Raw genomic sequence first — 13216 nt, forward strand, 5'->3', positions numbered from 1 at the left:
ATAGAATTGGTTCTCAACTCTTCAAATTTTGTAAATCAATCGGTAGTACTAGACACACAGAATATATTTGACATTTAAATACATTAATTTTATAAAAGTTTTCCCTATTACTCTACAAAATTTTCAAATAAATTTTCTTGCCCTNTAATTTTATAAAAGTTTTCCCTATTACTCTACAAAATTTTCAAATAAATTTTCTTGGCCCTTTTAAAACTTTTGTAAGTAATGTTAAAATAAAATAAAGAACAAAATCTAGAATTTTAACACAAAAATAGTATATTTTAAAATTATGTAGCCATTTACACTATAAAAACAAAATAAAGTATGTAATTTTTTTGCCATATTAAAATACATTACATATGCTTTAATTTAAGATTTATATAAAAATGTAAGTATTTTTGGAACACTTTCAAAAGTAAAGTTGAAAATGTTCATTTTTATAAAAAAGTTGTCATTTTGATTTTTCCCCTGTAGGCAGGTGTAGAGTCAGATTAAAAAAATATAATACCAAATCATAGGTAAATACCTAATAAATCTATTAAAAAAAAATGTATTGATCCATACATTTTGCAAAAAGTGTAAATTAATGTGTTTCCTGAATTAATAATATGTGACTATGGTTCATACATTACATTAGTGTTTTAACTTTAGAACGAGATATGTAATTTTATATTTTTTCAGTCATTGATTTAAAGTGTTAATAAATTTAAAAAAAAATGAAATTATAGTAACAACTGGTCTGACAGACCGTATTTACATAATGTGTGTATATTTTATACGTTCACAGCACTCGAAACGATAGACGTCTATAAATTATAATTTTTAAATTAAATTAAAATGATAAAATTGTATACAGATATAAAAAATACCAATAATCAGTGAAAACCAATATTCAGTTGAATACTGATACCATTTATTAGAAATTGTTGTACAAATTACAAAAATCTTAATATATGTGTAAATTATACCATTGTCAATAATAGGCTAAGATATATAAGTGAAATTTTTTCTTGATGAGCTATGAAAATGTAAAATATTCATGTTTACTAGAAAAGATTACATTGCAAAAAAGTTAAAGATTCTAATAATCGTTAATTATGTATTTTGGTATATTGTGTTTAAGCCTGTAGATAATAATATTTTTTGTTTTATTTTTATACACCGCACGAATGGTTTAATTAGATTGTTTAAATCGTACAATAGCCAATTTTTAACCCAAAAAATTCATAGATAATATTATTATGTATTATGTAGATTTGCAACTGATTATTGATTTAAACCAATCTCTGTGGCTATTAAAAATCACATTTTTTGATACAGATTTATATTCATTGGTATTTTTATCGATTAGTCATTATTGTATTATATAGATTATTTTTATTTTTTTGGCATTTTATATTCTTTTATATATTATTATTATAATCGAGTGAATAATACAATTTTATGTGAATCAACAAACACGGTCTTCCTTTATTATCCTACCGAATTCTGTGATGTACCTGTAAGAACAGCTCAAAAAAAAGGCTTTTTGGGTCGGAGCTCCAACTAGATGTAAAAAAAAAAATAAAAAGATATAAAAAAAACGAAAGCACAGTGGGGTAACGGAACAGTGTGAACGTGGCATAGTTGGGGCGAGTATAGATGATATCATGTGATATATATAGTGATTAAAATCACTATTATTAGAAATGCTTCGACGCAAATCTGTAGATAGTGTTTAATTAAAAAATATTAATGAATTATTCAAAAAGCAAAAGGAACTTTTATTTTATTTTTATTAAATTCTGATTACAAGGTTTTTTGATTTAAAAGTGTAATATATGAATGAAAATTTATTATAGTAATGAAATATTTAAATAATATTATAAAAATATAAATGATAATTGGCGTGTAAACGGGATTATTAAGCGTAATAAATCAACTCTCACGTTTTGTATTATTTTTTGATATATTTAATTTTGATATCACTATAATTAACATTAAATTTATATTAAATATGATTATTATTTCAAAGTTTTAGTTTCTCCTTTTTTTATAATTAAAACTTCAAAGCATTAAATATAATTGTGCTTAGGAGCGCGTCGCTAACAGTTCAGCGGTGGAACGTACACTAACGAGTATACAAAAGGCCAACCGGCTTTTATTAGATAACAAAAAAAAAAAAATAAGTGCAATTAATAATATATACAAGTCATCAACATACCGGCTACCATTACACTATACATGTAAAATCAAAAAAAAAATAAAATAAAATAAGTAAATTATTATTACAACAAAACATAATTAACATATTCTCATTTTTTAATTACAACATTCAAAATTACAAAAAAAATATAATTAAATTAATAAAAATACTCATTTGAATAATTGAAAAGAATTTTATTGAACAACATATTTAACAAACAAACATTTTACGAGCTTGGCTCTTCCTTTTCGAGCGGCAAAAGACATGAAGTTCTGACTGTTCTCTTGAATTCCCTTCTATCCGTTTTAACCATGGCTACACTGGTAATGTTGTCATTTCCAAAAAAAAAACCTTTGAAATTCTACTTAGCCTCCATTGAAGTGGAGGTATGTTACTTTCCTTTATTAGAACCAAATCATCTTTTTTGGAACAGCCCCAATGATTTTTTCCATTTTGCCCTATATTGAAGCGTAGATAAATATTCAGTTTGTCATCGGTTCCAAACTTGATGTGTTAACTGCGTCACTCTCTGCCATCTTCTCAACCAATTGGGAATTATTTTTGTNATAACTGCGTTACTCTCTGCCATCTTCTCAACCAATTGGGAATTATTTTTGTTAAGTAGGGTTCAGGTATTTCTGTCAATGAACTACCGATTAAAAAATTAATAGGAGTTAATGCATTTAAATCAGACGGATCAATAGACAGCGGCGTTATTGGCCTAGAATTCAAACATGCCTCAAATCGCACAGGAGCGGTATATAATTCTTCGTGACTTAATGAATTAATTAAAAATTTTAAGTATAAATCAATTCAATATTTACATTTTGACACAAATTGAGATGAAAGTGAAGATTTACAAATTAAAGTGTATAATATTTTTTTCAGTGTACCACATATGCAAAATATGTGGCAAAAATAATTTATTTGTTTTATTAGAATACCAGCCTCGTTTAAGATAACCCTATTCAAAATTACCCCTCCTGACCATAAGTTTTGTTTGTGTATCTGTCCACTTTTTTCAGCTCTCACCGAAACGATATCTTTCATAGATACGTCAATATCATAAATTTTAACTAGTCGAAAATATTATCCTTAATATGTTTGAACATATTATTTAAACAATTAAAAATAATCCACCACTGTGTTTGCTTAAAAATATTAATTTATATAATAATGATAGGTACTAATATATATATATATAACACAGAAAATTAATAATTCTACTAAAATTTTACTTACTATAATATTTGTGTAATTTAAATTTTGAATAATGTTACCCAAGATATTTTATTCTATATTTTATACCTTTTGGATTCTAACTACAAAATGCTTTGTGAGTTGCAAAATAAGACAAAAAACATATGAAAAGTATTATTCAGTAGTAATGGATCATATAAGTGAACAAGTTGGATGGGATTCTATGCAGCATTTGGAAATTAAATACGACTTTTCTACAGAGATAAGTACTAAAATTAAGGACGTTATTTGCAAAGAGAGTCGTGTAGTACTACCAAAAAAGTTCGAAGCTATAATTCATATTTTAAATTACACGTATACAGATGTCATTCACACATTTATTGATCATATTAGCGCTATAGCTAAACGATGTCAAGAATATTATGACTTCAACCAGGGAGATAATTTTTTAAGTTGTACAGTTTCACTTCAAAGTGTTGTGGAAAATTCGAAAACCATGTTTGAACAGTTATATAATGTAATGAACTATCTTAGCAACATAGATTTAAAAACATTAGCGAGTGCAAAAAAAACTTTCTCAATACCTATAGTAGATGAAATTTATACATTTGTAGAATTTGCAACACTAAAAATTCAACAAAATACTCAGATTTTTATCGACCTAAACGATCCTAAGACAAAAGAAGATGCTTATGAGGTTATTTTAGATGTGAACCGTTTTATCAAAGGAATAGATAACGAAAGCTATCAGAAAATTAAAGAGAAAAATAGTTTAATTGTTTACAATCGTAAATCAAAGTGCTTACTTGAAGAGAATCTAAAAGACTATAATGCAAGACAAAATAAAAACATTGAGTTAAGCTATTATTTATGTGAATGGCTTAACATGTATTATAATGAAATTTCTACAAATTTCTACAAAAATCTTGGCTTTGAACAAGTTTTAGAATCAAAAAAAGAAGGGTAAGAAAATCTATTTGATATTATTGTAGAGTAATAGTAAACATTTATAAATTACTGTTTATATCATTAAATATTCTATTAATGAAAAAGTTTACAAGTCCGATAATAACATTATAATCGACTAACAAAAAAAAAAAATGTCTTGTTATAATGTTTATATGCTAGATGAAAGTCTTAGTCCCCTTACCCAATAAGAATTATTTATTATATCAGAAAATAATTTTATCCAACTGGATATGAACCAGTCAAACTTTTATTTAATACATTCTACATTAACTAATAAACAAAGTAATAACGAGTTCCCATTAAATTGTCAAAAGTTACCCCCCAAGAATTACTTTTTCTTACAATAAACTTGATATTTACAATGATTCATAATAATTAATTAAATTTCTATAAAAACATTATTTACGAAAAAACTATGAGAAGTATGATTAATAAATCTCAGTGTATATATTTTTTAGTATTTTCAAACCTCCAATTTATTCATATGAAAATATTTGTCAAAAACAAATAATCGAACAATTAAATGCAATTACTAAAGAAAGTGGATGGAAGTCGTTGAAACATATTAATATTATATTNACAATTACTAAAGGAAGTGGATGGAAGTCGTTGAAACATATTAATATTATATTTAATGGTCAAGTTATAAGCGTAGACCGTATTTTTAGACACCCAACAGACAGAATAAATTTTCATTGTAAAATTCAACATGTATTAAGGTTGATCAAGTGTATTTATACAGAAATATTGTTTAAGTATTGCAAGTATGTAATTTGCTTATTAAATTTTTGTGAAACAGTTTATGTAAAAAATAATGATGTAGCATATATTAATTTTGTGCGACAAATTTTTGATGCAGTAAATCAGACAACTAAAATGTTTGATATAATGTATAAAACATTGGTTTCATTACATAATTTAAGAGGTGAATATTATCATGACCACATCAATTCTAATTTAATATCTTTGTGTACTTTAATAACAAACTTACTTGAAGAAATAAAATCTGGAAATTGTTTAATGGCTGTTTTGGATACCAAAAGTGATAACAATAACATGAAAGTAACGCAATTGGACGCAACAACATGCGTTAGAAAATTCTTTGAATTTCTAAAATATAACAAATTGAAAAGTTCTCTAAATAAAACGCATGAAAAACATTGCCGATTACGAAATTTACCATTAGACATTGACATACCTGAGTCAATATATACCGATAAATTTTCATCTGCTTGTAACAAACTTATTGTATTTTCTGAAAATGTTATAAAAGTTTACTTTGAAGAATTAGGTTTAAATAAATTTAATTAATTTATTAATCAATTTTTTTTCTATATCTATTTTTATTTTTTTTATGTCTAGCTAGGTTCTAACGCAAACAAGGGGCTTTTTAGACTGTTCTTACAGCTTGATCACAGATACTCGTCTATGCTGGATATCTGAATTAATTTTAATATATAATAAAGAAAAACTGAGGTCGTTAGTTTAAATAAAATTGTATTATTCATTCAATAAAAATAATAAATAACACAATATAAATTACAAATAAAACACTATGTGATATAAATATAAGTAATCAATAAAAATACCAATAATTATAAATTAGAATCAATTAATATGATTTTTAGTATGTTCATAGTTTGATTAAAATCAATAATCAGTTGCAAATCTATATAATAGACATTAAAATAATCTATGAAATCTTTGAGTTAAAATTTAACTGTTGTCGTCTGTGTGGCAATTTAATGAAGCCATTCGTACGGAATATAAAAACAAATAAATATATATTATTATTAACTGCAGGTTTAAATACAATAACCCCCTCTTACACATATTTAATAATTAAATTAACTCAAAAAATTATTTTATTTTATTTTTGGAGTCATCCACCACTTTCTTAAAATTAAACATTATCTACAGATTTGTATTGAAACGTTTCTTACTATAGCGATTTTAATCACTGTCACTTATCATCTATTCTTGTCCCTACTATGCTACGACGAAACTGTTATACCGGTTTTTGTTTAATACATTATATATACCCCTCTCACCTTTTACATCCTTTTATCCCTTTCATCCAAAATACTTTTTTGTGTTTCTACATGGTTATTTGGTGTTTCACATTAAAAGACATGAGGACAGTAGATACATATAACTAACACAAATTTTAAGTAAGGCACCATAATAAAAATTATAACAACAAGCAAGCAAGCATATACGAATGAGCTTCAAATGTCATAATAAATTATTTTATTGATTGCAAAATAAAGAAATATATTAGCATGTAATCAATTAATTTAAACAGAACTTTTCTGAAAGTTTTCAGAAATTTTTCTATTTTATTATATGCAACCATGTGNAACTTTTCTGAAAGTTTTCAGAAATTTTTCTATTTGATTATATGCAACCATGTGACTGATGCAAATCAGATTATAACTGAAAAACGACGTTCTTATAATAATGTTTATAATTTTTAACAAATTGTCTTAAACTGCTAATAATCAAACATTTAATAAGAAGATCATAAATCATGTCATATAGGTATTTTTAACCTACTTAGAAATATATCCATGTTTTACACAGTATATTACATTATTTAAAAACCAGTAGCGCTAAACGATTTACAACCCCATAACGTTATCGTTTCTTATAATCATGTAAATATTTCGTTTCAATATATACTGATCCTGATTCATAGAACTTTCAAAATTAATAGAATAAAAAAAATATTTATATTAAATCATATCTAATGGTGTATAAAATAATAAAATTGTCCATTGGAAATATGTAGTTAATACAAATTTTAAGCATAAGGTGTATAAAAAAAATTGTATGAACATATTATTTAAACAATTATAAATAATCAACCGCTGTGTTTGCTTAAAATATTATTTTAAATAAATATGATATGTACTAAAATATATATATCTAACACAGAAAATTAATAAATTCTATTCTAGACCTATAAGAAAATTAAAGAGAAAAATAGTTTAAAAGACTATAAAGCGCTACAAAATAAAAACATTGAGTTGAGTTATTATTTAAGTGAATGGCTTAACATGTATTATATTGAAGTTTCTACAAATTTATACAAAAATCTTGGTTTTGAAGAAGTTTTAGAATCAAAAAATGAAAGGTAAGATTATTTATTTGAAAACTTTATAAATTAACGTTATTAAACGTAAAAAATTCCATATTTTCTTATACTACTGATTGATTTACAAAATTATACTGCATCTAAAGAGCCCCTTATGTAGATGCGAATAGAATAGAACCAAGTTTTTATAAATGTTATTTGGCAAACTAACTAGACAAAAAATCATATTTTCTCAAATATTACAATATTTACAAAACCAATATTAACGTTATTCACTTTACCTGTGATATTTGTTTCCCCCCATTTCTCATATTTATTCATGATGATTAAAAAAAATGGTCTTGTTAATGTTTATATAAGAGTTTAACGTTGGGCACCACTCTCATATATAATTAAAATAACTAAAAAAAGCCAGCACAGTAAGGTTGCGGTACAGTGATGCCATGGTATAGTTGAATCAAGTATAATGATATCTGACAGTGACTAAAATCACTATCAAAAATAAACGCTTCGATGCAAATCTTTAGATAGTGTTTAATTAAAAAAAAATGGTGGATTATTCCAAAAGCTACATGATCTGCTAGTTCCTTATTAATATCCTGATTAAGGTAAAGTATGTAGAATGAAAAAGGGATTATTAAAAAATATTATTTCTCATAAAAAAATTTTGTTAATCCATATACTTTTCAATAAGTTATAGCATTATAAAGTTAAAAATATAAAAAATAATATCGAGAATTTTCACACGAAAATAGCATTCGGTACCCATTTTTAAAAAATAAACGCTTCCATGCAAATCTTTAGATAGTCNAGAATTTTCACACGAAAATAGCATTCGGTACCCATTTTTGCCGTGAAGACAAGTCAAATTTTTTTTTTCAAATTAAAGTATGATATATTATCTTTAATTTAAGATATATATAAAAGTGTCAGACTTTCAGGAATACTTTCAAAAGTTAAGTTGATAAAATTCTACTTTCTATATGATTTTTTAATATTTAAAGCCCCCCCGTATATAGGGAAATGGTCTGATTTAAAAAAAAAGTATGTCGATTAAAATATGTATATATATACTACTTCACATGAAAAAATTGTATTGATCCATACATTTTTTAAAAAGTTATAGCACTTTAAAGTAAAAAATTTTAATTATAAAATCGAGAATTTTCACATAAAAATAGCATTCGATAGCCATTTTCACCATTAAGACAAGTCCAGAGGTTCAAAATTTAAGTTGAAAAAGTTAATTTTTTGTGAAAAAGTTGTCATTTTAAAATACCCTCTGTGGGCAGATAAAGGGTCGAATTTACAAAAAAAATATACCAAATGATAGGTAAATACATCAAACCTCTATATAAAAAAAAATTATATTGTTATGTTCATTTTTGAAAAAGTTACGGTAGTTTTTAGTAAAAAAAATTGAAAAAATTTCGAAAATTAGCGATATTTAAATTTGTAATTTTTTTGGTGGTTTCTCCCATTTACGAGGAAAGGGGGAAATTTTTTAATTTTTAAGGGTAATGTCTTCGACTAGATAGGATTTGTAAAGCTGTGAAGGTAGCTTCGCATCGAAGCTAAAAATTCATAAATAAAAAAAAACACATCATGTAAAATTAATGCCTTCTCAGTTTCGCATCGAAACTAAAATAATGTTATTGATCATGTTGTTGTCCAATAAAATTTTATTTTATTTTTTGCTCATTGTTTGTATAACATACAAAGAAATAATAAGTTTTTATTAAAATTTTAAAAATATCCTATAAAATCTATCCTTAGGAATAAGTTTTATTATAATAAACTTAATATTTACAATTTATTAAAAAAATTAACGAATTTTAATCTGAACATTTATCAAATAAACTAATGCTAATATTATTAATAAATTACACTATATATATTTTTAGTAGTGTCAGATTTCCAGTTTATTTATATGAAAATATTAATCAAAAAGAGGGAATCGAACTAATAAATGCAATTACTAAAGAAAGTGGATGGAAATCATTGAAACCTATTCATATTGTATTTAATGATCAAGTTATAAGCGTAGACCGTATTCTTAGACACCCTGTAGACAAACTAAATTTTCATTGTAAAAAACAACATATATTAAGAGTTATCAAGTGCATTTATACAGAAATAATGTTTAAGTATTATGAATATGTAATTTTCATATTAAGTTATTGTGAAATGAGATATGTGAAATGTAATGATTTTATATATATAAATTTAGTGCGACAAATTTTTGATGCTGTTCACGAGTCAACTAAAATGTTTGAAGTAATGTATAAAACATTGGTATCATTAAATAAACTAATAGGAGAATATATTCATGACAACTGGAATTCGAATTTAAAATGCTTGTGTTCTTTAATCAATAAATTACTTGAGGAAATTAATTCTGAAAAATATTCAATAGATGTTTTGGATAGCAAAAGTGATATCATTGAACAGAGTAAGAATCTATATTACGCAAGTACAAGTGTTAAAAATATTACAAAATTTTTAAAATATCACAAATCGAAACACCGTACTTTAAATGCTTCACATGAAAAACATTGTCGATTACGAAATTTATCGTTAAACATTGACATACCTAATTCAATAAATACGGAAACCTTTTCATCTGCTTGTAACAAACTTATTGTATTTTCTGAAAATGTTATAAAAGTTTACTATGAAGAATTAGGTTTAAATAAATTTAATTAATTTATTAATCAATTTTTTTTCTATGTCTATTTTTATTTTTTTTATGCCTAGCTGGTTGGGTTCTACCCAAATATTAAGCTTTTTGTGCTGTTCTTTTAGGTATATCACAAAATTTAGTAGGAGTCCCACCATAGCTGGGTTATTTGATTAGATATATAGAATGTTCAATAAGTAAGGAAAAGCGTTTTTACTGTTCTCATTGTTTGTAACAAATTGTATTATTTACTCAATAACAATAATAAAAAAACCAGCACAGTGGGATCGTGGCATAGTTAGGTCCAGTATAGATTTAATCTGACAGTGATTAAAATCACTATCATAAGAAACACTTCGATGCAAATCTGTAGATAGTGTTTAATTCTAAGAAATTGGTGGAAAATTACAAAAGCAACGTCAACTTCTATTTATTTAATTATATCCTGATTAGTAATTCTTATACTCCATAACTTGCATATTTGAACTTGACATTATAAAATAAAAAAAATGAAATTGTTAAGATTAATATGCAATCAGGGAAATTTATAATTACTATTTACTGTACATTTTTCAGAAAAGTAAGATTTTTTTACGTTTTTATTGTAATAGATCACTTAAATAAAAATCATAGTAATCATTTCTAATTAATTTTTGGTGTTTAAAAAGATTCTACGATGGAAATATTCAGAACTTAATTAATTTAAATGATTTATTTTAACTAAAAGAACCAATAAAAAAAAATTTGTTAAAAAGATTTACTTAATTGAGCGTATTATAAAATTTGATTATAATTGTAAATATCTATCGTTAAATTCAGGTGAAACTAAAAATCATTTTTTTTTTTTTTAATTTATGATTTATATAGCAACATGTTACAAAAAAATTTTGAATATTATAGACTGGTAGTAGCACACACAAATAGAGATAAAAAATTAATAAATTACAAAGTAAAATTATTTACTATTGTAGTTGAATACTTTTATCATATCAAATCTAATTCAACAATGAATGTTTCAAGAATATTATAAATTAATGATTTTAATTGATTGTATGGAAAAAGCTGGTTAAGCTACTTTTTATTTGAATAAGGAATATTTTTTCGATTTTTAAGAGTAATAACTTAAACTAAATATGAATTGTAATCATTTGACGTATCGTTGAAAAAAGTAGGTCTAGTGAGGGTTGGCAAAATAAATCGTAGCCACAAAAAAAACTACATAGTAAAATAATATTAACATGAATATAAATTTCTTCTCACGAGGGGACACTATAGTGATAGGATCCTTTATATTTATTGAAGTTATTGAATCTAAATGAGATAAATATCAAATGATTTGAAAATTTTATTCTAACTCAAAATTAATGCAAAATATTAATTGCCAGAAGTGGATTCGAACCTCGTACCCTTCGCGTGAAAAATACTAGTGATGGGCATTTTCGAATATTTTAAACTATCGAATACTATTCGAATTGTTTTTATCTAACCGAATAGTGTGTTTTTAGCATAAACTATCGAATAGTTTTTAAAAATATTAGATTAGTCTAACTAAAATTTTTATTAAGTACACTTAATTATAATAAGAAGATAATTAACGAATACTTAAAATAAATTATTATACAATTGATAACAGTAAAAAGTATCATTTTATTTATTTTTAGTTTGTGAGTCGTTGGTAAAAACTGATAAATATGGGTTGAAAATTAAAAAGCAGTTCTTTATTTCGATGCCTAATGATATATTTTCAGTTTTATCGGAAAGGTTTGTTCTATGCGCAACAGAAGTATTGGTAAATACTAAAGTCTTATTTTACACTTAATTCCTTGTATACTGTTCTTAGTCTAGTATTACCTGTTCTTTTGTCATATAAAGGTATAACTCCGATAAAGAGGACAGGGCGTTTTAAATTTTTACGTTTGTAAAAATGGCAACAACAATAAATACTGCTCCTCTTTAAAAATTTTATGAACTATTTTTATTAGTCGGTTAATCATTGAACACTTAGCGTAACAATGTATAAAATATAAATTATAGATTTTAATATTTTCTTCTAAAATTATATTCACAAAAATTTTCTAAAATTATTTTTACTTGCTCAAAAAAATAAAATAATAATTTATTAAAATTCATCTTTTTGAATATAAATTATTCTTAATTCTCGAAATAATTATTTTACAACAAAATGTTTCGTAAAAAAAAATATGTCAAGTTAAATTTTTTAAAACATTGGTCTTATATAAAATTATAGACAGATTTATAGTTTTGCTGTTTTAATAACACCAACGACTAAATAATATTGTTTAAAACTGTTTATTCAGGTTACTACGATTATAAATAGGATACAATTAATAATAAAAAAAATTAATGATAGGCATTTTAAAATATTTTAAAGACTATTCGAATATGCTATCAAATATTTTTAAAAATATTCTAATGGAGGTACCGAATAGTTTTTAAAAATATTCGAATAGACTATCGAATAATTTTTATAAATATTTGAATATATGTGTAACTATCGATTATGTTTACTATTCGAATAGTTTTTGAATGACTATCGAATAGTTCGATAGTTACTATTCGACATTTCCCATCACTAAAAAATACAAGTGTTACCGACTCGGCAACTGTTCGATGCTTTCGTCGCTTGATAAAATTGGCTATATTAACTAACTCAGATTTAAAAATTACTTTTTCGACTTTAAAAAAATAAAAAAATTCTAATAAGTTTAATTTCTTATGTCTTATGAACTTTATTCTATGTCAATTAAATAATAAAATATTCATGAAAGTCAGTGTATTGCCCTTATAAGATATTTTAAAATAAAATAAAATACAAAACCCAGGATTTTAACATAAAAATAGCATATTTTTGAATACGGTAGTCATTTGCGCATAGAAGATAAGGTGTCGGGAAAATTTTTTTTTATCATTTTATAGTATATGATATAACCTTTGATTTGATATATATTTAAAGGACGCAGTATTTCGTAACATTTTCAAAAACTAAGTTGAAAAAGTTAGTTTTTGTAAAAAAAGTTGCTATTTTCAATCCCCCCCCAATGAGCAGGTTAAGTGTTAGATTTTC

The 13216-nt window shown here is 24.5% G+C and overlaps 2 protein-coding genes across 2 annotated transcripts; both read left to right on the forward strand.

Moving 5' to 3' along the window:
- The first annotated feature begins 3422 nt into the window (after positions 1–3422).
- Positions 3423–5665, forward strand: LOC126910390 (uncharacterized). Its single transcript, XM_050692936.1, has 3 exons — positions 3423–4348; positions 4813–4893; positions 4948–5665. The coding sequence occupies exons 1-3, from the start codon at positions 3459–3461 to the stop codon at positions 5663–5665; spliced, it is 1689 nt and encodes a 562-aa protein (XP_050548893.1). The 5' UTR covers positions 3423–3458.
- A 1677-nt stretch (positions 5666–7342) lies between these two features.
- Positions 7343–10157, forward strand: LOC126910395 (uncharacterized). The gene is made up of 2 exons (XM_050692950.1): positions 7343–7490; positions 9356–10157. Exons 1-2 carry the CDS (start codon positions 7414–7416, stop codon positions 10155–10157), a joined length of 879 nt encoding a protein of 292 aa, XP_050548907.1. The 5' UTR covers positions 7343–7413.
- Positions 10158–13216: the final 3059 nt, after the last annotated feature.

Source organism: Daktulosphaira vitifoliae, unplaced genomic scaffold (genome assembly GCF_025091365.1).
Source record: "Daktulosphaira vitifoliae isolate Bord-2020 unplaced genomic scaffold, ASM2509136v1 Scaffold_1, whole genome shotgun sequence".
NCBI lineage: Eukaryota > Metazoa > Arthropoda > Insecta > Hemiptera > Phylloxeridae > Daktulosphaira > Daktulosphaira vitifoliae.